The sequence below is a fragment of the Micromesistius poutassou genome (genome assembly GCF_964030765.1).
Source record: "Micromesistius poutassou genome assembly, chromosome: 18".
Lineage (NCBI taxonomy): Eukaryota > Metazoa > Chordata > Actinopteri > Gadiformes > Gadidae > Micromesistius > Micromesistius poutassou.
In genome coordinates this window covers 12,477,432-12,504,348 of record NC_140288.1, presented here as the reverse complement: position 1 = coordinate 12,504,348, position 26,917 = coordinate 12,477,432, and the positions used below count along the sequence as shown (strand labels likewise).

The window sequence follows — 26,917 nt, the reverse complement described above, 5'->3', positions numbered from 1 at the left end:
AGAGTCTGCCTTTGTGAAGGACGAGAGGAGGAAGGGTGTACGTGTGTGTGTGGGTGTGTGTGTGTGGAGGGGGGGGGGGGAACCCCCCCAGACAGGGAATCAGGGGCAGGGGGGTATGAGGGCAACCCGACAGCTGGCCCCCCCGCTCCTCCCACACACCTTGTCGTGCCCCCCCCCCAGCTGGCCAGCGTGTGATGACAGACAACAGCTGGACTGAAAGGACGGACGGACACACACACACACACACACACACACACACACACACACACACACACACACACACACACACACACACACACACACACACACACACACACACACACACACACACACACACACACACACACACACACACACCTTGAAGGAAACAAAAGGTCTGCCAGCCCAATCCAATCCAGCCATTCCCATAACCCACGCTCTACTGCTGCGGCTCTCCGTCTCCATCACGCCATAAAGACGGTGGGCTGGGTTTGAATGTTTGTTTTTCCCCCCTTTAGTGAGCATCCCGCTTGAAGAGCAGAAGCTGGGCAGGAGACGCCAGCATCCAGGCTCTCTCCCCTCTCTCTCTCTCTCTCTCATTGTGTGGCCACTAAGAAGTGTAACCTAAACCGACCCAGAGCGAGAGCACCTGCTCCCCGTCCAGCCAAAGAGGCTCAGGGCTCACGGGCCGCCGGGCGAGAGAATCAGTCTGTAATCTGAACTTAATGATAAAACCATCAGCGGCCGGCTTGTAACCGGACTCCCTCCCCTTCCGCAGGGGAAGCCTTCGTGGTCACCCCCCCCCCCCCCCACTCCACAGCTCTTTGATCTGATAAGTCGGCTAAAAAGACCTCCTCCTCTTACTCCTCCTCCTCACAACGCGCTACATATGGCTCTCCGATTGGCCGATTGCGATCAACTGCTCCGAGACACAGAGTGGTGACCCAAGTGAGACTACACCTGCTCTCACCTGGGACAGCGGTGGGTGTCTGTGTAAGTGTATATTTAAGCAATAGACTAAAGTGATCTATTACTTTTATAAAACGGTTAACTAAGTATGGCGAAATGAAAGCCATAGACAGCCTCAATTTTGAGTCGGAAAAGCAAATACAAATACAAAAAAGCTGCCTGCAAAGTGCGCGGCAGTTGCTATGCAACACACTGTAGCGTCCTTCAGAGAGAAGGCTAGAGACGGTAGCTCGGTTCGCCGGCAATTTAGCCTACGAGCAGTTCACTCACCGTGTGCCTATTGCTTTACAACATTTCCACCCTCTCCATCAATCAACATGTTTTTAGGCTTCAGTGAACTATGCTATTGCTTTTTTTTTATATAAATAAACAACAGTTAGAGTTAGGCGCAGCGCGATACGGAAATCTGCAAACTGAGAAAAAATAAATAGTCTATTGGAACAGAAACTGGTGCTTGCCTGCTATCCAGATTATATATGAAAGATATGGAATCTTCCATATATATTTATATATAATATGTATATAATAGATTCCCATTCCCCTGCCATTCTGTAAACGGCAGATCATGATTTTGGTGATCGGTAATCGGGCCCAAAAATGCTGAGTGTGTGTGTGTGTGTGTGTGTGTGTGTGTGTGTGTGTGTGTGTGTGTGTGTGTGTGTGTGTGTGTGTGTGTGTGTGTGCATGTATGTATAGCAGGGGGTCCCGCTCGGGGGGGGGGTGTCCCAGTCTATGGGAGTCCTTACCCACGTACTGCTCCACGTCCCTGACGGAGAAGCTGGGGGGGGGCAGCCGGAGCCCCAGCCCCTCCATCTCAGTGACGGCGATGGGCCGACTGAAGCCATGCTTCTCCAGGTAGCGGGGGGTCACCGTCTCCCCCTGCATCCTCACCAGGACCTCCTCCCCGCTGGGGGGCGGACACACACAACAAATCTGTGTTTTAGATTTTTGTTCATTCATGTTCGTTTTGTTCGTTCATTCATTTGCACATTGAACATCACTCAAGTATCAATGAAGCCCCTGGTTCAGCGATCTATTTATCTACATCTATATCTTCACATAGAGAGGAGTCTCTCCAGCAGCAGCGTGGTGCAGCGGGTTCGAGGGTGCAGCGGGTTCGAGGGTGTACCTGGCGAAGCTGCGGTTCTGCAGCTGGGAGATGAACACGGCCGTTCCCGCCTGCACCGGCTTGCTGCCGTCGTCGGGCTCCGTGTAGTCATGCCGGTGCCAGTTGGTCCGTCTTTTCACTGAGGAGCACAGGAACAACAGCCAGGGGCCACACAGTCAGGGGCCACACAGTCAGGGGCCACCACCACAGCCAGGGGCCACACAGTCAGGGGCCACAACCAAAGTGAGGGGCCAACACCACAGTCAGGGGCCACCACCACAGTCAGGGGCCACCACTACAGTCAGGGGCCACCACCAACGTGAGGGGCCACCACCACAGTCAGGGGCCAGCCAATTTACTATGCAGGCCCACTGCACCTTGCATTGTGCTGCGGCCGACTAGCTTCAACTCCGACCCTTATCTTCGCCCACCCTGGAACCACTCAGGGTGTCGGAATTATTGGTGTAGGTTGTTCTTGCACGTTTCAAACGAACATGAATGAGCCACATACCAAGTGCAGTCAATGCTGGTTCTGGTACATGGTGCTCATGAGTAAAAGCAGGTCAAATCTACTTTTCTAAAAGCTACCTTCCTGTTCTGAACAGCAGAGCCGAGACGTCAGACAAGCCGGCGCTGTATTTCATCACTAATGTGTTTCACATATCGCCACCATCCCTGCTGTCGTGTGAATCACGTCAGGCTTCCATGAGCCACACAGACCTCTTTGATGTTTAAGTTACTGGGTGATTTCCAAACACAACTGCGCTACACCAGTAGGTCTTCAGCAAACTGGTTGCGTGGTGAAAGCTGAGGTTACGCTAGACGGCTGTTGTGAGTGGGCTGACGGTCTGGTGGGCGGACAGCCTGGTCCCTAGACGGCCTTCATCAGAGCCTTTCAGCACAGAGTCACTCCCATCACCAGACATTAGAGACATGTGGGGGGGGGGGGTGATGTGCAGAATGGAGTTTAGATTTAGAAAGAGAAAACTGTGGAAGAGACCGGAACGGAGAGAGAGAGGCAGAGACAGACAGGGGAGAGAGAGACAGGGAGGGACAAAGAGAGACTGCGACACAGAGAGAGAGAGCGAGAGCGAGACACAGACAGACAGACAGACAGACAGACAGAGATGCAGGGAGAGACAGGCAGAGAGAGAGAATGATACAGAGAGACAGGGGAGAGAGAGAGAAAGAAACAGGGAGGGACAGAGAGAGACTGGGATACAGAGAGACAGGGGTGAGAGAGAGGGAGGGACAGAGAGATGCAGTGAAAGACAGGCAGAGAGAGAGAGAAAATGATACAGATACAGGGGAGAGAGAGAGAGAGAGAGGCCGAGAGAGAGAGACACTCACTCAGGGAGGGTCCGTTAACGACATCACAGTTAGGACAGTGGTACACGTCGATGTCCACAGCATGGTGCTCCTCCACCTGCACACAGCTGGGGACAGAGGGATGGGGAGAGAGAGACAGAGACAGACAGTGCAAGGTTAAAAAACTAATTTTTGATTTTTGCAACAAAATTTGTCCTGTTGGTTTTCCTCAAGAGCAACATTGAGACATGTTGGCAGTGGATTCATTGTCTACACTGTTCCGGAGGCACAACACATGAGATTAACCTAGCACTGAGTCTTAAGGCCAAGTGGTCAGTCACTCCTGTGGCTGAGGGCTAAACAGGTTCATGGCATGACGCGTGTTTACAGAGCCAATGCTGACAACATGTCTGGCTGACGGATGAGCTGAAATGTAGGTTGTTAATCAAAAGATGCTGAAGTTAGTCACAGATCATTGTGGCTGAGCTGATGGTTGGTGATGGCGTAAACAGGACTGCACAGTTCTGGGTCTGGCTGGTGGAGATCTTTCGGTTGGAGGTTGAGAGGAACAGGTACAGCTTATTGGAAAGAGTCTGAATTCAGTAGATGTCCCCCTGAGCACAAAGAGCTTGCACCCAAAAAGTACCTGAATGGAACCGATGGGGTACTGGGTTCAGCGTTGCTAGGAAACCAGTCTGCTACTTAAAGAAGTCTACCTACCAAACTGCAAGACGAGGCAGATGTCACACCATCGCTAGACCTTCCCACAGTAACAGGCCGCAGCCTCGTGTGGGAGCTAATTCACCGCGGGCCAGGGAGACATGTTGGCTTCTGAGGTGAACGAATCAAATCAAGAGTGTGTTGGACTCAAATTACCTGAAAACACACACACACACACACACACACACACACACACACACACACACACACACACACACACACACACACACACACACACACACACACACACACACACACACACACACACTTCCGCTTGCATTGAAGAAAAATAATAAGCTTAAAGTCAACCAGAGGAGCTGATGTTTCTAATCTCCAGCCAGCAGGCCGCGGTTCTGCCGTCCTATCAGTGGGACCTCAGGTGGTTCAGATGATGAAGACCAGGGAACGTTTGCTCAGTTGTTTGTTGGTCGGGGCTGAAACCTCAAAATATCATTTGTCTTCCAGTGTCCTATATTCCAAGTGTATATATATATGTATAAGTGTATTTGATAATGTTTATACCTTGCTTTTTTTGGTTCATTGCATGTCTTGTTACTTTTAAAGTGTACCAACCACAAGCTAGCTATCAGCCTGGGCTGACCATTGAGCACGTTACACTATATTGACACTGAGGACAACAGGTGCACAGGGGGCCACACACACACACGTGGTGTTTCGCTGGTTGGTAGTACGACCGTCCTGAGGGGAGGAGGGGACGAGCAGGCTGCAGCTCCCACTATCAGCCCAGATCTGAGGGGAACGGCAGGAAGTCGTAAAAGGGGAAACAAAGGCTGTGAGCCATTAGCTCTGCAGGAAGTGATGAGGTCTCTGACTGGGCTGACCCACCCCGGCATTCCAACACACAGGAAGTCCACACACACACACACACACACACACACACACACACACACACACACACGTCCATCATGAAGAGGGACATTGTTAAACAGTAGTCTTCTTTGAGACAAACGGCAATACAGAGCACTGGCTGGGAACATCTGAGGACTCATTCATACTAATACATTTTCGTTTGATTTATTAAAAAATACAAATATTAATAACTTCAAATAGTATTGGTTTTAAAATAAAACAGATGACTTTTGCTACATTAACACCCAGCGTCCACACAACTCCAGTGTTTTACAATCCCTAAAACGGAGACTGAAAACTTGAAGATGATGCTGACGCTGTTTTTGTCAGAAATCCCTGGGATTGTGTTTAGTCTGTACGGGGGAACCGGCCCAGACACCCAGGGTCCTGATTGGATTAGGCACGATGTGATTTGTCACGCCCCCATCAGGGGAGCCTCTCCCGAAGAAGTTGATGCAACGCATCAACCCACTTCACAGCAACCAATCTGCTTCCCATTATCACCGGCCCGCACATGCCTACTGAACAGGAACGGGACGTGATGCGCATTTCCAGGCGTGTTATCTGGACGGAGATAATTTCTGAAACTAGTGCTAGATCGCCTTTCTGGTCGGAGATTGTTTTCGGTTTGAACTGTACACACACAAGTGTGGAAGGTGTGTCACACACACACACACACACACACGAGAAAAGGGGTGGACACTGAAACCCGGTCTTCACAGGGAGGAGAAAGGAGAGAATCTTAAGAAACCCGGGCACCACCTCCTCATCCACCAGGGGTCTGGCGGAGGGGCTGCACCATCGCAGGACGATCCAGGGCACCACACACAATGTCCGGATTCTCCTCCGACCGCCGGCGGAGGGAGACGGGGAGCGGGTGAGAGGAGGAGGGGGGGGGGGGGGGGGGGGGGGGGGGTGGCTGCAGCGCATCCAATCGAGACTAACGTCACCTCACGCTCGGGGATAAAAGCAGTGCCACCACAACCATCTGCACCGCCATCTGGGTGGATAAAGAAGGACGTGTCCTCCTGTCACAATACGCCAGTGTTGCCATCGGGAGGTGTTAAGAGCTGCTTTAAACAGAGATGCCATTTAGTGGCGTTCTATCCTAATGTACTTTCAAAATGGGGGACGGCATCGGACTGGCATTGTGCGCGCTGACCTCCTAACCCAGTGACCGAGCCACGTGTCGCTGCCGAGCCAAACATCGTCTCTGACCTCAAGGGAGCTCTCTCAACGCCCAGCCAGTGTTGGCCTCACCCCTCTCCTCCCACTCCCTCTCCATCTCTGTGCCACTTTCTTTCTCTCTGTCCTCATCTTGCCCTCTTTCTCTGTCCTCATTATCCACCTCCATCCCTCCCTCTGTCTGTCTGTCTGTCCCTCCCTCAGTCCACCCCTCTCTCCTCCTCCCTCCACCCCTCTCTGTCCCCTTCAAATTATCCTATTTCCCTTGTCCCTCTCAGTCCTCTCCTCCCTCCCTCCCTCCCTCCCTCCCACTACTTCCTGTTCTCCGGGCGCCTCCCTTCCTGTGTGGGTGAGAGGGGGGAGCTTGTTCATCAGGTAGCACTCTGTGACCCCATTGTCTGTGTGAGCGCACCAATCTGGAGGGTTGGAGTGTGCAGTTAAGTAGTCTGACACAAAGAGAGGTCTTCAAAACATTTTCACAACGCTGTCTCCAGCGGTTAACACGCTTGGTACATACACAGTACAAACCACAGAGGCAAGTGTATGTTTCCTGCCCGTCGCTCTCAGACACGACCATGCGTGTGATATTTTGTTGCACAAAGAGGAAGGGCGGAGCAACGATTATTTCTTCAGTCTGGCAGCTCGTTCACACGCTCAGCAGAAAGTGACGGTCCACGATGTTAGCCCCCCGCCCCCGCCCCCCCCCCCGTTTACACTACCACAGCACCACAACTTTGTGTGGTGCTGTAGGTACAAGTTCCGCTCTGAATTGATGCAGGCTGCTCCGCTGAGCGCGGCGGAGCAGACGGACGCTCCGCGGGCAGCAAAACGCTTCAGTAGACTGGAAGTCTAGTTTGACACGGGCGGCGTGGCTAACCCTCACCCTCACCCTACACCAGAATCGAACCAACACGCATCGATTTCCACCTACTAAGCCGTCTGCTGAGGGAAGAGGGGGGTAAAGAGCCCGACCTGCTGGTCATAACGCATTAGTAATTCATTATGAACAGAAGAGGTAGGCTGGATGTTTCCCTCCATGCCGGTCCTGGAGCTGGCCTGTATAGTTTAGCCTAACCCACAATGCAACAGCATACTCTATTTCGGACTGTTTATTTAGATATCCTGAAACAAAACTGAGGCAAAATATATATCGATCATAAAAAATGTATTCATAAGATGTCGGACCAAAGCTGAATATAAAGTGGAAGTATGTGGAAGTGCGCCAACTGCGTTGTTTATACTATTCACTAGCATGGCTACAACACATAACAACACTGGTAGATCAATGGAATACTGTTAACATACTAATTGATATCGATAAACCCAGAAGTCCCAAAGCGCCCCTTGCCTCCCCTCCGAGGCCCTTGTGCTAATGAACCAACAACAAGCCTCATCCAGAGCTGGTCTTCATGTCCTTCAACCATCCGTCCACTCTGAGTAAACATAGAGAGAGAGACAGACAGAGGGAGAGAGAGGGACCATCCCTCTCTCTTAAGAGCGGCTAGCCGCAACACTGACTGATTGGGGGGGGGGGGGGGGGGTTGAACTTGGTCCAACAGCGAGGGCCAATCAATCATCAATAAATAATCAATCAAGGAAACGCTGGTGCCCATCTAGCCTCTGGTCTGGACGTCTCAAACACCGTGTTCTGATTGATCAAGGAATTGGGTACCAAGAACCTTTAGACCAGGCGTCAAACAGTCACCGCTACACCATTGAGCCGTCAAACAAGTCTCAAACATCGCCTCTCAGTCAACCATGAACAGAACTTTTGGTCCTCAAGTCACATTTCTTCTCTGTGATGTCACGCTCCTCTGATTGGTTCTCCAGTGAGCTGGGGGCGGGGGTACCCGGCCTGCTGGGTCCTATCCCAGCTGGTAGCCCGGGCCGTTGGCGACATGCTAACAGAGACAGGTGACACTAAACAGAAACAGGCTCTGCAGCACCGAGACGTAGATCTCCCCAACACACACACACACACACACACACACACACACACACACACACACACACACACACACACACACACACACACACACACACACACACACACACACACACACACACACACACACACACAGTGCCAAGCAAGCACCAGGAATGCCAGTTACACAACCACCCTCTCTCTCCCTCCCTCTCTCTCTCTCTCTCCCTGGCCAGCCCCGTGGGAACCGCACTAAAAACAAACCCAGGCTTCATTCTGTGCAGATGTGTGCACGCGGGTGTGTATTAGTCATCAATAGAGGAAGCTCCAGCGATTGTTCCCTCCTGCTCCATGCCACGTGACAGTTTGGACGCGTCGGGACGTTTTTCCTTCTTCTTGGCCACCCCGCGAGTTTTGTTACGCAACGCGGGCTTCAGTCATTTCAACAACAGCAAAACAGCTTATTGTGTTTACAGCGTGCGGTTGTCATGGAGATGCATCGAGTCATAACAACTGAGGATACAGATGGAGATGATGGTTCAGGTGGGTAGTTTGTGACGCTGGCTACCACAAACATGGAAATATGACAACACAAAGCACTGTATAGAGACGAATAAAAAAAATGGTGTTGGAAGCATCAGACCCTTGGATACATCTACCAAAGTGGATATTGATAAATGGGACGCATCCAAATTTCAAATCCGAAACCTTCCAAAAACTTCGACTGTTTCTATTGACGAGAAGAGAGCGTCGAGAAACCAGCGCTGTTTACCAGAACCCAGGCCGTGTACCTTTAAACAATACCCGGCCCGCCGCTAGGGGGCTGCGCCATGTGCCGGCTCGGCTGAAAGAGGATTTAAATGGCCCAAGCTGTCAATCAAGTGCTCTATTCATAACAAGCGCCCCGTTCTCCTCCAGTCTTTTGAGGATTAGCGAGTCAAAACGAACACAGATTCAAACACCATATTAGCTCAAAGAACGTGTGGAAAAACAGGTTAATTACAAACTTAATTATTATCTTTGTTGGAAATAAAATATTTTTTCGAAATAAAACGTTAAATAAGTTAACCTTGATGGGGAAGTTAGTAGCCTGCCCTCACATTGAATAACCCATAACGTCACAGATCGTGTTTTTTTTTTTATTATTCTCAGTTTAAACCCAAAATCTGAATCAATAACATAATACAGAGAGGTTTTAAATCACCTAAAATGATAAAGAAAAACCCCATGGCAACGTGCTGGTTCATGATATTTAAATCAGGGAGACAAAAGCTGACCTAAATGCAAATCCATCATATCTCAGTCAGCCAGGCTTGGATCAGTGATCAAGACTAACAAACATCAGCCACTCCGACAGACCCACAAACGAAAGTTACGTATGTAACTACGGTTCTATGAATCCCGGATGACCGCCAGAGGCGGTGCTTCAGCACTGGATGTCTCCATCTCGCGCATGCGCAGGTCGAGTGTTTATACCAACAGAGTCACCTGTGACCCCTGATGACACCTGCTAGTCTATATCTTCCGGTGACATCAGAGGATCGGTTCCTGCAGAATCTTCTCGCGAGCCCACAAGGATTCTGAGTGACAGGACGCTCTGGCGGTCATCCGGGATTCATAGAACCGTAGTTACATACGTAACTTTCGTTCTATTTCATCCCTACTGACCGCCAGAGGCGGTGCTTCAGCACTGGATGACCCATAACAGCAAAGTCACGAGGAATGCCAGTACATACCTCAGTGAGAGGAAGCAGTAGAGGTGGGCAGCAGGGCCACACCCAGTGGATGGGGAGTGGCCACATTCACCCGGTAGAACCTGGAGAAGGTAGTCGGTGATGCCCACGATGCCGCATCACAGATGTCCTGCAGGGGCACGCCACGCAGGGCCGCCCATGACGTAGCGACAGCTCTAGTAGAGTGGCACCTCACCCCGGATGGCAGGGGGCGACCACTGTGTCTATATGCCTGGGTGATGGCATCCACAACCCAGTGCGACAGTCGCTGTTTGGAGAGAGCACAGCCTTTCTTAGGACCACCGTAGCAGAGGAACAGCTGTTCTGACCGTCTCATGCTTGTGGTCAGACTTAGATAGACCCTTAAAGCCCGCACAGGGCACAGCAGTCCTGACTTTTCCTCCCCTGCAGGGGGGGTAAACTGAGCCAGGTGGATAGGCCGGTTAAGGTTCGATGGTGAGAGAACCTTAGGAAGGAAAGCCGCATTCGGCCAGAGGGTGACCCCTGAGCCGTCTGAGTTCCACCTCAGGCATGATTCGCTCACAGAGAGAGCATGCAGCTCCCCGACGCGCCTTGCTGAGGTGATGGCGAGGAGAAAGGCAGTCTTAGCAGACGCCCACTTCAACTCCGCCTGTGCCAGGGGCTCAAAAGGCGGCAGACACAGGGCATCCAGCACCAGGGGCAGATCCCACACTGGAGCTCGCTGTGCCTGTGGGGGTCGCAACCTCAAGGCTCCCTTAAGGAAAAGGGACACGAGTCTGTGGCCCCCCACGGTGTTGCCATCGACACGAGCATGTCGGGAGGAGATGGCTGCCACGTACACCCTCAGGGTAGCCGGGGATCGTCCGCCCTCCAGAAGGGACTGTAGGAACTCCAGAACCTTTGGAATTGCACAGTGCACGGGGTCCTCACCCCTGTCTGAGCACCATACGGCAAACAGCTGCCACCTGTTCGCATACTGCATTCGGGTCGAAGGCGCCCTGGCGTTCAGTATGGTATCCTGGACGGCGTCTGAACACCTTGTCAGCAGCGGGTCGGGCCCTGCAGTGGCCAGACCCAAAGCTGCAGGTGCTGAGGGTCGGGGTGCCAAATCTGGCCCCCCAGTTGGGACAGGAGATCGACCCTGTCGGGGAGACGCCACGGTGCGCTGCGGCAGAGTCTGTGCAGCAGAGGAAACCATGTCCTCCCCGGCCAGAAGGGGGCTACCAGCAGCAGGCTGTGGCCCTGTTGGAGGACCCTCTGCAGTACCTGATGAATGAGAGGGATCGGTGGAAAGGCATAGAGGAGACTCTCTGGCCAATCGTGGGCGAGAGCATCCTGGCCCAGAGGGCTGGTCTCCTCTGCCAAGGAGAACCAGAGGGGGCAATGGGTCGACTCCTCTGTGGCAAAGAGGTCTACCTCTGCCATGCCGAGGAGATCCCAGATGTTGAGCACCACCTCTGGATGGAGCCGCCACTCCCCCGGTGGAGGCTTGCCACGGGACAGGAAGTCTGCAGCCTGGTTCCGTCCCCCCGGCAAATATATTGCCCTCATGCTGGCTAGGCGGGGGGCCGCCCACAACAGGAGGTCCCGGGACGCCTGCAGCAACCGCGCAGACCTGGTTCCCCCCTGGTGGTTTATGTAAGAGACGGCTGAGACATTGTCCGTCCGTACCAACACGTGCTTTTCTCTTAGGAATGGGAGAAAGGACTGCAGCGCCATATGCACTGCCCGTAGCTCCAGCACATTGATATGTTCTGAGCGGTCCGGTACGGGCCACAGCCCTTGAGCTGTCCGGTTCTGCCACACAGCGCCCCACCCTGAGAGGGAGGCATCTGTTGTGACAGCCTCCCGACGGGATGCAATGGAGCCCATGGGCATGCCCTGAAGGAGGAAAGACCTCTCCCTCCATGGAGCCAGGGCAAGGAGGCAACGCCGTGACGCCCTGAGTCTCCTGTGCCGGTGCCGCCTGGCATCCAGGTGGAAGCTGTTCAGCCACCTCTGAAGGGGACGCAGTGACAGCAACCCTAAGGGGACCACCGTGGCAGCAGCCGTCAGCTTGCCTAAAAGGCGCATATACAGGACATAGCGCAGACAGCGGTCCTCCCGAAAGAGGAGAAGGAGGCGGAGGATGTCGTCCACACGCCTGGGTGATGGGCAGGCCTTCATGGTAATGGCATCCAGAGTCATTCCCAGAAAGAGAGTACTCTGTGAGGGAACCAGGCAGCTCTTCTGGAAATTGACCCTGAGACCGAGCTGGGCCACATGTGAGAGAAGGGTTGCAGTGTCCCGGGTCACCTGAGACCGGGATGGTGCACAGACCAGCCAGTCGTCCAGGTAAGGCAGAATCTTTACGCCCCGCGACTGCAGGGGTGAAAGTGCTGCCGCCACACACCTGGTGAACACCCGTGGAGAGAGGGAGAGGCCGAACGGGAGCACCCTGAACTGGTAATGGTGGCCCTGAAAAGCGAACCGCAGAAATTGCCTGTGGTGTGGCGCTATGGGGACATGGAAATATGCATCCTTCAGGTCTATTGAGGTAAACCACTCCCCCTCGGCAACAGTACGTAGCACCTCTGCAGTGCTGAGCATGTGAAATCTCAGGACCTTGAGGAATCTGTTGAGTCCCCTCAAGTCGAGGACTGGGCGGAGTCCGCCATCTTTCTTTCTGACAAGAAAGTAAGTCGAATAGAACCCCCCGGGTGGTAACAGGGGGTCTACCGGCTCGATGGCACCCTTGTCCAGGAGGGCAGACAGCTCCTGGTTGAGGGCATGAGCTTTTGCCGGGTCTTGAATGATGGTCATCTTGACCCGGCCGAAGGCTGGGGGCCGGCGTCGGAACTGAATGTTGTACCCGTGGGTCAAGGTGGAAATCACCCACGGGTCCCTGGTGGAAGCAGCCCAGTAACTGAGCTGCTGCTGGGAAAAACCGCCGACGGCCGGCCCCGGGCTCTCAGCGCCTGGTCCCCCGGCCTCTGGAGGCCCTGGGGGGACGACGGGCAGCATCCGAGGTCTGAGGCTGCCTAAAGGGCGGCCGTTGAGGGGCTCGAAAGCCACTGGGGGAGGTCTGTGGCCGCGAGCGGCGCTGGGGGGGAGCTGCAAAGCCCCCTGGCCTGCTGGGAGGAGGCATACTCCTGTGAAGCCCAGAGAGCTGCTGTCGAGTCTGTCTGGCCTGTACTGTGCGCTCAAGCGCCTCCAGAGCAGCCGACCCAAAAACCTCCCCAGGTTCCACGGGGACACTGCGGAGGGTTCTCCGGCATGTCTCAGTGAGAGGGGACTGTGCCAGCCACACCTGGCGGCGAGCCTGGACAAGAGTGGACATTAGTCGCCCCAGTTCCCTGGACATCAAGGCGAAGGCCTGCAGAGACGCATCACCAAAGCTGTGGACGGATGCGTCCACCGTAGCCTCCTGCAGCGATGCTGAGAGAGCAAGCATCAGATGGGACAAGGAGTTGCCGATGCGTCCCATGCGTGCTGCCGCATCATAGGCCTTAGTGAGCAGGTCATCCGTAACCCTACACTGAGGGCGAGGACACCTAGCGTCTGGCCTCAGAGCCTCCTCTGGCGAGACGACGAGAGCCGCTATAGCCGGCTCAACCGCTGGCATGCGGGCCAAGCCAAACTTGGCTGCATCCTGCATGGCGGCTAGGGTCCGGCCATCCGATGTTGCATGAGAGAGGGCTCTAGTATCCCTCCAGCACGCGTGCAGCTCCCTAAGGTATTCCTCCGACGGAGGCACCGTAAAGGTGGCCGGGGCTGGGCCACGCCTGAAGAAAGCGCTGGCGGGAGCCGGCTGAACTTGCGGGACGTCCAGCTGCAGGCGGGCCAGGGCCATACGAATGATGGCACCCATCGAATTATCCTCGGACCCAGTACCACCGCTGTGGGCCGAGGAGCGGGAGCTCACTCCAGAGCCGTGCCCGGAGGCGGTGTCCTGGGGAACCGTGTCCGCCCCATAGTCAGCGAACTCGGTGGCTGATGCCGCCAGGGAGAGCGCATCATCCTCCGGCTCGAACACAACCGTAGGAGGAGCAGGAGTGCCCGTATCGCCTGCACCGGTTCCAGACCGGATGGCCAGGACGAGGGACTTCATCTGGTTCAGCTCCTCAGTCAACTGGTCCACCTTGGAGGCCAGTTTAGACTCCTTGGCCCTCCTCCCGGAGGAGGCACCCGCATTCTCAGCCGCTCGCCGTTTGGGTCGGCTAGGCTGAGCCGGCGACTGCTGAGCTGGGGTCAACTGTCCCGGCTCCGGCGCCTGGCCCAGCAGGTGCTCAACCTCAGCCAGTCTGGAAGCCCGCACTGCCCGAGGCATGAAGCTGCAGTTCATGCACGAATCCTCCGAGAGCCCCTCTCTCAGGTGCTCAGGGCCGAGGCACGCAGGACACATGTCATGGCCATCTGCAGGCTGCAGAGAAGCCAGACAGGCCGAGCAGGAGTGTTCACCAAACATGGCCGGCAAACACACACAAACTAAGGACCTAACAGATGCTGGGAGAGGGAGCGAGCGCACTGCCTTCAACAGTGCTGCACAAATGAAGAGAAGCAAAAATCAAACTGGCGCAACCGCAGGTGCCAGCGAAATACGCACTGAGTGGGCCGGACGAAAACGCCGGTAAAACCAGCAAAACGAGGTAGCGGTAGTACAAATGTCGGGAGAGGGAGCGAGTACACTGGCTTCACCAACAAACCACGCTACAACAAAAGGCGGTACAACCAACGGTGTACGATAAATCAAATGGGCAGCGCAACCGCTAATGCCCGTACTAATGACGCTGATGCCGGGAGAGGGAGCGAGTACACTGGCTTCACCAACAAGCGAACTATAACGAAAGGCGATACAACCAACGGTGTACGATAAATCAAATGGGCAGCGCGACCGCTAATGCCCGTAATGATGACGCTGATGTCGGGAGAGGGAGCGAGTACACTGGCTTCACCAACAAGCGAACTATAACGAAAGGCGATACAACCAACGGTGTACGATAAATCAAATGGGCAGCGCGACCGCTAATGCCCGTAATAATGACGCTGATGTCGGGAGAGGGAGCGAGTACACTGGCTTCACCAACAGGCGAACTATAACGAAAGGCGATACAACCAACGGTGTACGATAAATCAAATGGGCAGCGCGACCGCTAATGCCCGTAATAATGACGCTGATGTCGGGAGAGGGAGCGAGTACGACGCCTTCACCAGCCTTACGAAAAGAGAATACTTCGAAAGGAAACTTATACACTATGCCCGGTACTCGGGCAGTTGTAGAGACCAACCGGTTCAGAAGAGTGTCCGCGGCAAACCGCACCAAACCTTCCGTTTCAGCCCGTCGCAGCCTTTGGAGGGCGCAGCCCGCAGCTCCGACAAGTTGTCGCAAGGCTACCGGCGACGAGCAGCAGTTCCGTAGAATTTGTCCTAGTTGAGCTAAAGCTCACTGACATACCTCTACCTGCGAGCGAGAAGATGAGAAGGAACCGATCCTCTGATGTCACCGGAAGATATAGACTAGCAGGTGTCATCAGGGGTCACAGGTGACTCTGTTGGTATAAACACTCGACCTGCGCATGCGCGAGATGGAGACATCCAGTGCTGAAGCACCGCCTCTGGCGGTCAGTAGGGATGAAATAGAACACCTAACTACACACATCAGCCCCCCCCCCCCCCCTCCCAACACCTAACCACACACACACACACACACACACACACACACACACACACACACACACACACCCAACAGACCCACAAACATCTAACTACACACTGAACCCCTTATGATCACCTAACATTACGTTACACAACAACACCACCACCAGCACCTCCGAGGTGTGTGTGTGACGGGACAGGGACCCACTCTAACCCAGAACCGGGTCTCTAGGACGGACCCACTTTACCTCAGAGCCGGGTCGGTGAGACGGACCCACTCTTAACCCAGAGCCGGGTCGGACCCACTTTCACCCAGTGTCGGGTCGGTGAGACGGACCCACTCTAACCCGGAGCCGGGTCGGTCAGACGGACCCACTTTGACCCGGAACCGGGTCGGTCAGACGGACCACCTCTGGGTTAGAGGGGTTCCGTCTGACCGACCCGGCTCCGGGTTAAAGCGGGTCAGTGAGAGCCCCTCTCCGCCGTCAGTCACCAGACCCTTTAAACCCTTTAAACCGACAGCTAGCATTAGCAGCTAACTCAGCTAGGGAGTCAACACCGCTCGCAGACCGTCGCATTCCCCGTGAAACGCCCCGCGTTGGTCCCCCCGAGCGGGCTCTACCCCTCCAGGGGGCCGCAGTGGACCTACCTGCCGTGGAACCAGTCTTTGCAGATGTCGCACTCGATCATGAAGCGGCTCACATCGTAGGGCTGCCGGCAGACACAGTACAGCGGGGCCGCCGCCATCTTCCCTCTGTCCCCAAACAACGCAGGAATGGAGCGGGGAGGGGCTCCCTCTCCCCCGGGCGGAAACAGCCGAGCGCGGCCGGACATGCACGAGTCGTCGTCCCCATCCACGGACAACGTATGAACAGATAATTCAAGGAGGACACCCCAGCTCTGGCTGGCGTCGTTTTCAAATAACTCACTTTCGTCCAGCTACTCCAAAAATACGTACTTTTTATTTTTCTCAAAATAACGCTAATATCTTCACAATTCACTTGGCTCCAGTTGGTTAATATTTTCATTCTGAGGTTTTCCCCAATTATTTTAGGGTATAACCTGGCAATAAGTAATTTAGTAGTTTAAATTTGAGTGGAAAAATAATTTATTTTATTTTATTTCTGCATTATTCAAATATCCAACACAAATTGTCAAACATGTAAATTAAACATTGTATTTCTTAGTCTTGTTTGTGCTCTTTGTCATCAGAAATGTTAAATAGTTTGTTAAATAGTTTCGCCCGGTATGTCTCCGCGTGTCTGACGTGCTCTGCGTGTCTGTGCGTTGAATAGCAATGGGCCACCGACCCAAAGGGTCTGTGACAACACCCAGGGTCTGTGACAGCACCCATCCCCCCACCCATCTGTGCTTCTCTGTCACTGAAAAGCCCCAGTGCCTGCTGCGTGCATGCGAGGGACCCGTCAGACAGTGGCGGTGCGGCTGATGTCTGTCTGTCTGTCTGTCTGTCTGCAAATGTCTGTCTGTCTGTCTGCAGATGTACAGCATGGCTTCATCTGGTGAGCTGCTCAGCTTTCTCACGCGACCGGAAATGGTGTTTAGTCCTTAAACACCATAAACACCGATTCAAACACCATAGTAGCTCAAAGAACGTGTGGAAATACAGGTTAATTACAAACTGAATTGTTATTATATCTTTTGGAAATAAAATATTTTTCGAAATAAAACGTTAAATAAGTTAACCTTGATGGGGAAGTTTTATTATTTTTTTTAATTCTCAGTTTAAACCCAAAATAGACACGCTCCAGGCGCCTGTCGCATGAAACGCGATACGTTGACTTTGGATGGAGTCGCTTTTGGTGTGAACGCGCCATAAGCGACGAGGCTCTGAAGGAAAGACCAGCAGATCCAACCAGGACGCACACATTATGAAAACAATAACGAAATGCTAAGCACTCAGGTGTTATGTTGGTCTCCACAGTTTCATAAATGATCACAAACTCAGAAGAGTGTCATGGAATATAAATACAGATTAGTTTCATGTCAACAATAACACATAAATAAACAAGAACCCCAGAATATGAACCAAGAAGGCTAGTTTACAGAAAATATATCTATTTTTTAAAAATATACAAAATACATCATATCAAATACATTACATTAAGGTCAGTAAATGGCAGATATTGTGTTTTTTAAGAGTAAATGAATATAACCCAATGCAGTTGACAACTAAATTGTTTTTCTGTCTACAATAATTTATTATTGCTCTGTATATAGACGGCTTTAGTTCAAACTCAATATCATCCACATCCACGAGTACATGCCCAACTCCCCATGCACCAATAAAGAACCAGCCTGCAACTCCCCCCACAAGCGAAGCACACTTCTCAGCTCTGCGCCGCCATCTAGCGACAGAGCCCGGTACTACAGATCATGCGCAGTACCTGTCTCCTCTTCCACCGCGGGAGGGGGGGTGGTGGTGGGCGTCAATCCAGGCTGAAGATCCTCCACAACAAGGAAAGAGAGGAGTGACGGCGTCAGGTACCGACCCTGTTCGGCCTCCATCAGTACATGCAAAGCAGCATCCGAATGAGTCATGAATCAGGAAACCTTTCGTGGACACACCGGATGACTTCCACAGGTAGGCTGCAAATAATAGCTATCGATCACACCAATGCCTCGACACTGATAGTGGGATAGCGGGAGTACAGTACAGTGCGGTTTGGCTAGCTCTAATGGCTAAAGGCAGTAAAGTATCTCACATTCCCGGCATGTATTTGTGTCGCACCCTCGACGCGTCTCTGGACTCTGGTCCTGATATCCCGGGGGTTCGTAAATTAAACTGTTCCTTCTAAGGCGACACACTGCAATGACCACCGGTGTAATCCTCCACTTGTCTTGCTGATGAATGTTATGGACCTAATCAAGTGATCGATAAGTGGTGATCAATAAGGCGTCATGAGGCGTCTGTCCCGGCGGAAGGCGCTGAGCCTGGTGAAGGAGCTGGACGCCTTCCCGAAGGTCCCGGACAGCTACATGGAGACCTCGGCGTCCGGGGGCACAGGTGGGCCCCCCGAGTTCATACTACTATGCATACTATAGTAATAACACACAACGTGAGGGTGAATAACACGACGTGTGTAACTAACACAACGTGAGGGTGAATAACAGCGTTGAGGGTGAATCATTCTGCGGTCTCCTCTCCAGTCTCACTGCTGGCCTTCGGGGTCATGGCTGTTCTGGCCGTGCTGGAGTTCTTCGTGTACCGCGACACTTGGATGAAGTACGACTACGAGGTGGACAAGGACTTCTCCAGGTAAGGCAGGGGGACAGAGTGACTGTAGTCAGCAGCCACGCCCCCATGGTGGGCTGGAAGGAATCTGACATAGGTGTAAAATGCACCTATTTTTCTTTCCCACTTTCCAGCAAAATGAGAATAAACATTGACATCACCGTTGCAATGAAGTGCCAGCGTGAGTGAACATCACTTGTTTGTATGTCAATCACTAGCACTGGATTAATACAGAATGTGTTCAGAGCGGTGATGGTTTGATTTCAGATGTCGGAGCTGATATTCTGGATCTGGCTGAAACCATGATTATGTCCAACGGTCTGAAGTATGAACCTGTGAGTACAACCATTTTATGAAAGGTTTTGATCATCTATCCTGTGCGAGGTCTGATAGCATTAGAACGAGCTACGAACTGCTAGCTTTAAACAGCCTGGACCGGCCGGTTAGCCACACCCTCCTCCACTCTCCTCCACCCTTCATCAGACTCACTTTCTCCTGTCACTCTTAGTTTTTAACTTTTATGTCCTTTCTCAGGTGATCTTCGAGCTGTCGCCTCAACAGAGACTCTGGCACAGGTGTATTGGCTTTTTTTTAATTTTGAGCACGCGCCACAGAAACACCCTGAGGAACTGTGGTTGATGATGTCCAATACCAATGTCATCTGTCGTTTGCATCCTAACCGTGCCGCGTTTAATCTCTCCTGAACCAGAACCTTGCTGGTGATCCAGAAGGGTCTCGGGGAGCAGCACTCTCTGCAGGACGTACTGTACAAGACCATTCACAAGGGGGCGCCACCGGCCCTCCCCCTGAGGTCAGTGGTTACTGTCGAATAAGAGCAGGGATAACTGGAGTAGGGTGTCATGCATATCATCTATCCCCATTTCTAAAGCTGCTCAATGACTTTGCAACACTGACTTTTTGTATTATGCATTGAAGTGTGTGTGTGTGTGTGTGTGTGTGTGTGTGTGTGTGTGTGTGTTCATAGAGAGGGCGCAGCCTTGGAGCCACTGAGCGCGTGCAGGATCCACGGGCACATCTATGTCAACAAGGTGGCGGGAAACTTCCACATCACGGTGGGAAAGTGAGTCCTGCTGAAGCCAGGATGCTTCGTGTTTTCTCCAGCTACTCTCTAGTCGGTCGTGAACGAGTGTACTTTGGCTCGTAGTGATGAGTCATGGAATGCTTCCAGATTAATGATACGTGTCCCTTCCCCTCATCAACCAAAGCATGTAATTGCGTACATCTAGCTAGCTTCTTTGGTTATTTTTGCTCAAACCAATTCAATCTCAAATTATTAAAAAGCGTTAGGTGTCATTCCTTCATGAGCTTTCATGAGAAAAATACGTCACTTGGTTAAAGAAGCGTTCCAAAAGTTATTCCAAGTTTTCTGTGAAATGGTAACAAGCTGTTCCCCAGGTTTTACATTATGTTAATTAATAAAACTTATTGATCTTCTTCAGGCCGATACAGCACCCCCGCGGTCACGCCCACATCGCCGCCTTCGTCAGCCACCAAAGTATGGAAATATCAGCTATCAGACATGTATCAATCACCACACTAATCCTGGACATGTATTAATCACTACACCATTGGACATGTATCAATCGCTACACTACAGGACAGTTTTCAATCACTACACTCCTACTGGACATTTATCAATCACTACACTACTACTGGACATGTATCAATCACTACACTACTACTGGACATGTATCAATCACTACACTACTACTGGACATGTATCAATCACTACTGGACATGTATCAATCACTACATTACTACTGGACATGTATCAATCACTACACTACTACTGGACATGTATCAATCACTACACTACTGGACATGTATCAATCACTACACTACTACTGGACATGTATCAATCACTACATTACTACTGGACATGTATCAATCACTACACTACTACTGGACATGTATCAATCACTACACTACTGGACATGTATCAATCACTACATTACTACTGGACATGTATCAATCACTACACTACTGGACATGTATCTATCAATCACTACACTACTACTGGACATGTATCAATCACTACACTACTACTGGACATGTATCAATCACTACACTACTGGACATGTATCAATCACTACACTACTACTGGACATGTATCAATCACTACACTACTACTGGACATGTATCAATCACTACATTACTACTGGACATGTATCAATCACTACACTACTATAGTAGTTTGTGTCCACCACTACACTACTATAGTAGTTTGAGTCTGCATTAAATTCTTCCATCTCCTCCAGCGTATAACTTCTCCCACCGGATAGACCTCCTATCTTTCGGGGAAGAGGTGCCAGGAGTCATCCACCCCCTGGATGGAACCCAGAAAACCACCACTAACAGTAAGAAAGGTTCTTGGTTCCGACCCTAATGTCTACTGCAGTTGGCCTGTATTTGTCCCAGAACAACCTGCCCTCACCTGCTCAAAAACCACACGTCTTAAATAAAACCACGCCTTGGATGGAACCACTGGCTGAATGACTAAAATCATAAATATAACATTATTCATAAATATAACTGTAACGGGTAATGAGCGAGAGGAGACCCAATGTTCGGGAGGAAGAAGTCTTTATTCGCCCCCAAGACGCTTAAATAACAACTGAAATAGCACGTTGCGGATTCTACTCCATCGGACCACATAAACTGAAATAAACTGATGCTCTGGGCAACTCGTCGTGTCCTCCCGTCCGCAACACCTTCCTTCTCTGGTTTTTCTTTTCTCACTGAAAAACAAAGCACACATAAATACACCTCCTTGATTGGCCCTGATCGCAGGCACCTGTCCGCAATCAGGTCCAATCCCCCCCAGCCGATCCGGTGTGCTCCCAACCGTCCTCTACCTCCCCCCGCAGGCCAGACGTCGCACGTCCCCCTCCACATACCCCCACCGCCCGACACAGGCCGGGGTTACATCCGGCCGCCAACTTACTCCCCCCCCCCGGAACGGGAGAGGAAGTCCGCCACGACCATCTGCGCCCCAGGCCTGTGCACGACCCGAAAGTTGAAGGGCTGCAACGCGAGGTACCACCGGGTGATCCTCGCGTTGGCGTCCTTCATGCGGTGGAGCCACTGGAGGGGGGCGTGGTCGGAGTAGAGGGTGAACGCGCGCCCCAGCAGGTAGTAGCGAAGGGCGCCGACCGCCCATCGGATGGCGAGACACTCCTTCTCCACGGTGCTGTACCGACCCTCCCGGTCTGATAGTTTCCTGCTCAGGTACAGCACCGGCCGGTCGACCCCCTCCACCTGCTGGGTCAGGACTGCGCCCAACCCCCTATCCGACGCGTCCGTCTGCAGGGAAAACGGGAGATCAAAGTTAGGAGCACATAGGACCGACTTTCCACAGAGGGCTGTTTTAATAGCCTCAAACGACACCTGACATGACTCCGACCACTGGACTGTATCTGGGGCCCTCTTACGGGTGAGGTCGGTCAAGGGGCTAGCCAGGTCAGAAAAGTGTGGTACAAACTGCCTGTAGTACCCGGCCAGCCCCAAGAACCGTCTCACCTCCTTTTTGGTTCTGGGCCGAGGGGAGGCGTCGACCGCTGCGGTCTTTGCGACCTGTGGTCGGACCTTCCCCTCCCCCAGGTGGAACCCCAGATATTGGATCTCCCTCCGCCCGATCACGCACTTCGCCGGGTTGGCCGTGAGCCCCGCCCGTCTCAGCGACTGAAGAACGGCCGCCACCTGCCGCACATGCTGCTCCCACGTTCCACTATAGATGACGATGTCATCAATGTAGGCAGCAGCATACGCGGCGTGGGGCCGTAACACCCGGTCCATCAGCCGCTGAAACGTGGCCGGGGCCCCGAACAACCCGAACGGAAGCACCTTAAACTGATAGAGACCGAGCGGAGTGGAGAAGGCCGTTTTTTCCCGGGCTGCTGGAGATAGCGGAATCTGCCAGTAGCCCTTCGTGCAGTCCAGAGTCGTGTAAAAGGTGGCCATGCCAAGCCGGTCCACAAGCTCGTCGATCCGGGGCATTGGGTAGGCGTCAAACTTCGACACCGCATTCACCCTCCGGTAGTCTACACAGAACCGGACAGACCCGTCCGGCTTCCCCACCAGCACGACGGGACTGCACCAGTCACTGTGCGACTCCTCGACCACGCCCAACTCCAACATGGTTGCTAATTCACGCCGCACCACATCTTGTTTGTGGACGGGCAGCCTGTAGGGGCGTGTCCGCACCGTTAACCCGGGCTGCGTCTCGATGTTGTGAGTAATTAGCGAGGTGCGACCGGGCAGGGGCGAAAAGACGTCGGCGAACTGGAGTTGCAGATCGGCCACGTCCCGCGCCTGACCCCCTGAAAGACCCTCGCCCTGACCGACCGGGGGGATGGGGCCTGGGCTAGGGACGTCCGGCCCGAGCTCTTCTCTCTCCGACACCAGCGACGCAAATGTGACAGGGACCACATCGTTCCACCTCTTTAGGAGGTTGATGTGGTAGATCTGTTTGTTTTCGCCCCTGTCCGAGCGCGCTACCTCGTAATCCACGTCCCCGACCCGCTGTGTGACCACAAAGGGTCCTTGCCACTTCGCGAGTAATTTGGTGCTAGAGGTGGGCAACAGCACAAGGACCTTATCCCCCGGGGTGAGATCGCGTAATCTAGTCCCTCTGTCGTACAGGCGTCGCTGACTCTCCTGGGCGCGGTGCAAGTGCTCACGTGACAATACCCCTAGTGAGTGAAGCTTTGCACGCAAGTCCATGACGTACTGGATTTCGTTCTTGCTGTCACTGGACCCCTCCTCCCAGTTTTCTTTAATGAGGTCCAGGACGCCCCTGGGCTTACGCCCGTAAAGCAACTCAAATGGGGAAAACCCCGTGGAAGCCTGGGGCACTTCCCGCACTGCAAACAACAGAGGGTCTAGCCATTGATGCCAATTCCGAGCATCCTCGTGTACAAATTTACGGATCATGGACTTTAACGTCCGGTTAAACCTCTCACACAAGCCGTCTGTGGCTGGGTGGTAGACGCTTGTGCGGATGGCTTTGACCTTCAATAACCCGTAAAGTTCCCTAATCGTGCGTGACATGAAATTGGTGCCCTGGTCAGTGAGAATCTCCTTTGGGATTCCCACCCGCGATATGACATGAAACAACGCCTGCGCAACGCTCTTCGCAGAGATGTTGCGCAACGGAATTGCTTCCGGGTATCGGGTTGCGTAGTCGATCAGGACTAACACAAATCGATACCCGTGTGCGGAACGTTCTAATGGCCCGATAATGTCCATGCCGACCCGATCGAATGGAGTTTCCACCAGGGGAAGGGGCCGTAAGGGAGCCCTGGGGACGGCCGGGGGATTCACCAATTGGCACTCGGGGCAGGATGCACACCACCTGCGCACCTCCGCCCGAATCCCCGGCCAATAGAACCGGGCCATTATCCGGTTAAGTGTTTTCTCGTACCCTAAATGGCCCGCCATTGGGTTATAATGCGCCGCCTGGAAAACCATTTCCCGACGGCTCCTGGGTACCAACAACTGGGTGATCACCTCTTCACTCTGGGTGTCACGACTCACCCGATAAAGCCTATCCCTAACCACTATAAAGTGTGGGTAAGTCAGTGCTGCGTCTGGCCGGACCTTACTTCCATCAATAGCTATCACCTGGTCGTAGGCTGAGCTCAGTGTGGCGTCACGAGACTGCTCGAGGGGGAAATCCTCCACCGGTGGGAACGTCGGTGCTGGGACCTCGGGTTGAGGTTCCCCCGCCTCCCCCGATCCCTGAGCAGCGTCGGTCGCCCCCGCCTCGGCGCAGAACACCGCACACGACTTACATGTCCCTACCGGTCGTGACTGCACCCCCATAGTCCCCCTAACAGCCTGTGGAAACCCTCCCCAATCCAACCCAAGAATCAGGGGATGCGTGAGGCTCGAGCTAACCGCCGCCTTAACTCTATGCTTTTTCCCCCCCCAACGAATTTCGATAGGGACCAAAGGATACTCGTGCACATCCCCGTGTATACACCTCACCAAAACGCTCGACGCCTCCACCAATGCCTCGGACCGCACCAGACGCTGGTGGATCATAGTCTGCATGCAGCCTGAGTCCAACAGCGCCTGGTGCGTACCCCGCTGTATCCTCACCGGGATACGGTACGCCTCACCGGGACCGTGGGGAGGAGACGGGCCACCGGTGACGCGGACGACCTGACCCACCTCCATCATGGGGCATTCCCTCCGGAAGTGGCCAGGCCGCCCGCACCGCCAGCAGCCCTCCCCTGCCGTCTGAGCGCCCGTCTGTGGAGTGGGGAGGGGAAGTGACTCATGTGCCCGCTCTGGACCGCCGCCGCCCCCTCTCGCCCTTGGTGCCGGTGTTGGTCGGTCCCGCCTCGGGGCCGCCGCCCCGACCCGTGGGCCTGCTACCGGCGGTCGCTGGCTCGCTATTGGTGGCGGCAGGTGGCTCTCCGCCAAGGCGACCGCAGCGGAGAGGCTCTCGGGCCTGTGGTAGCGGACCCAGGCAGATGTCCTCGCCGGCAGCCCCTCTATGAACCGTTCGAGGACCAGTTGATCCACCACCTCCTCCGCCGTGTTCTGGTCCGGGACCAGCCACCTCCTGGCCTGGTCCCGTAGTTGCTGCGCATAGGCGAAGGGCCGGTCCCCCTCGCCGAAGGCCAGCGCCCGGAACCGCTGCCGATGTTCCTCCGGGTGCAGGCCCAGCCGATCCCGGATGGCTCGGGTGATGGCCTCGTAGTCCCGCTGGGCCCCGACCGGCAAACTGTGGGCGGCCAGCTGCGCCTCCCCCGTCAGGAGCGGCAGGAGATGGTGCGCCCACTCCTGGCGAGGCCACCCCGAGACCTCGGCCACCCCCTGGAAGGTCCCCAGAAAGGCCTCGGCGTCGTCCGTCTCCCCCATCTTTGGGATGTGGATGTGGGGAGTGGCCGGCCGGGGTCCCTCGCCGCGTCCCCCGGAGGTGAGGAGCTCCCGGAGCAAGGCCCGATCCTCGGCCAGAGACTGGGCCAGCTCTGTGAGCACCTCGTTTTGGGCGTGGTGGAGCTGACTCTGTCGTTCCGACATCTGAGCCAGGTGTCCGAGCACATTTCCCAACGGGGACTGGTCCATTCTGTTCTCGCTCGCCCCAGATTGGGCTCCACTGTAACGGGTAATGAGCGAGAGGAGACCCAATGTTCGGGAGGAAGAAGTCTTTATTCGCCCCCAAGACGCTTAAATAACAACTGAAATAGCACGTTGCGGATTCTACTCCATCGGACCACATAAACTGAAATAAACTGATGCTCTGGGCAACTCGTCGTGTCCTCCCGTCCGCAACACCTTCCTTCTCTGGTTTTTCTTTTCTCACTGAAAAACAAAGCACACATAAATACACCTCCTTGATTGGCCCTGATCGCAGGCACCTGTCCGCAATCAGGTCCAATCCCCCCCAGCCGATCCGGTGTGCTCCCAACCGTCCTCTACCTCCCCCCGCAGGCCAGACGTCGCACGTCCCCCTCCACAATAACACAAGTTGTATTTATTTGGTTTGAAGAATTGTATTGTTTATCTGGGTACAAAAACTAGATTCCTCATTTGAATAATTTCATTATTTATCTCACAGCTTGATGCATTGATAGATTGTCAGTATTATAGTCCAATAATATTGTCCTAAAGATAAATGCTACCACTGATCTTCTGGACGTTCTCCTCCCAGATAACCAGATGTTCCAGTACTTCATCACCGTGGTTCCCACCAAACTACACACCTACAAGGTCTCCGCAGACACACACCAGTTCGCCGTCACAGAACGGGTCAGTATGAGAACATGCAAAGCTGCCCTACGCACTTATTGTATGTTGTACTTCCTTGCATTTAAAAATAGCACTTAGCATTGTGTAGCATCTTATCCTAGCTATCTTTGTTGCATACGGTGTTACGGCTGGCTCGAATGCTGAACATAATAAGGGACACAACACAAAGGTTTTAAGATCTTAGTTTTCAGTTTATTGACACTTAAACATAAAGTACCTGAAAAACCAGGAAACTAACTACTGAGGTGTTGCTGCTGCGAAGTTGGAAGAGCAACTGGTTAATTAGGAGGCCTGGGGCCTCTACGAATAGTCAAATCTCCTAACCTTTATGCCTCCTTTCCTTAACCTTTGTGGAAAATGTCATCGGGTCAAGGAGTGATGGAAAGGTGCTTCCTTTCGAACATAGGAAAAGACCACACTGTTCAAAATTAATTAGACTCCTAATTAGTTACTCCTAACCAACGTCATTG

General features: G+C 53.4%; 2 protein-coding genes across 3 annotated transcripts in view; one reads left to right on the top strand and one right to left on the bottom strand.

Moving 5' to 3' along the window:
- The window catches only part of kdm7aa (lysine (K)-specific demethylase 7Aa), a 28,318-nt gene extending 12,156 nt beyond the window's left edge, over positions 1-16,162 (bottom strand). For both annotated transcript variants that reach the window (XM_084482737.1, XM_084482738.1), the window contains exons 1-4: positions 16,062-16,162; positions 3,407-3,492; positions 2,078-2,195; positions 1,695-1,855 (exon numbers count right to left, since the gene is read on the bottom strand). In XM_084482737.1, the coding sequence (XP_084338863.1) occupies positions 1,695-1,855; positions 2,078-2,195; positions 3,407-3,492; positions 16,062-16,159 (463 nt within the window). In that variant the 5' untranslated portion in view covers positions 16,160-16,162. The remainder of the gene's footprint in view (positions 1-1,694; positions 1,856-2,077; positions 2,196-3,406; positions 3,493-16,061) is intronic.
- A 1,712-nt stretch (positions 16,163-17,874) lies between these two features.
- LOC311363227 (endoplasmic reticulum-Golgi intermediate compartment protein 2-like) overlaps positions 17,875-26,917 on the top strand; it is a 12,301-nt gene continuing 3,258 nt past the window's right edge. Inside the window, exons 1-11 of the mRNA XM_084483202.1 lie at positions 17,875-18,014; positions 18,302-18,437; positions 18,581-18,689; positions 18,800-18,846; positions 18,933-19,000; positions 19,200-19,240; positions 19,375-19,476; positions 19,651-19,746; positions 20,126-20,181; positions 20,945-21,043; positions 26,350-26,447. Of these exons, the coding sequence (XP_084339328.1) occupies positions 18,332-18,437; positions 18,581-18,689; positions 18,800-18,846; positions 18,933-19,000; positions 19,200-19,240; positions 19,375-19,476; positions 19,651-19,746; positions 20,126-20,181; positions 20,945-21,043; positions 26,350-26,447 (822 nt within the window). The 5' untranslated portion in view covers positions 17,875-18,014; positions 18,302-18,331. The remainder of the gene's footprint in view (positions 18,015-18,301; positions 18,438-18,580; positions 18,690-18,799; positions 18,847-18,932; positions 19,001-19,199; positions 19,241-19,374; positions 19,477-19,650; positions 19,747-20,125; positions 20,182-20,944; positions 21,044-26,349; positions 26,448-26,917) is intronic.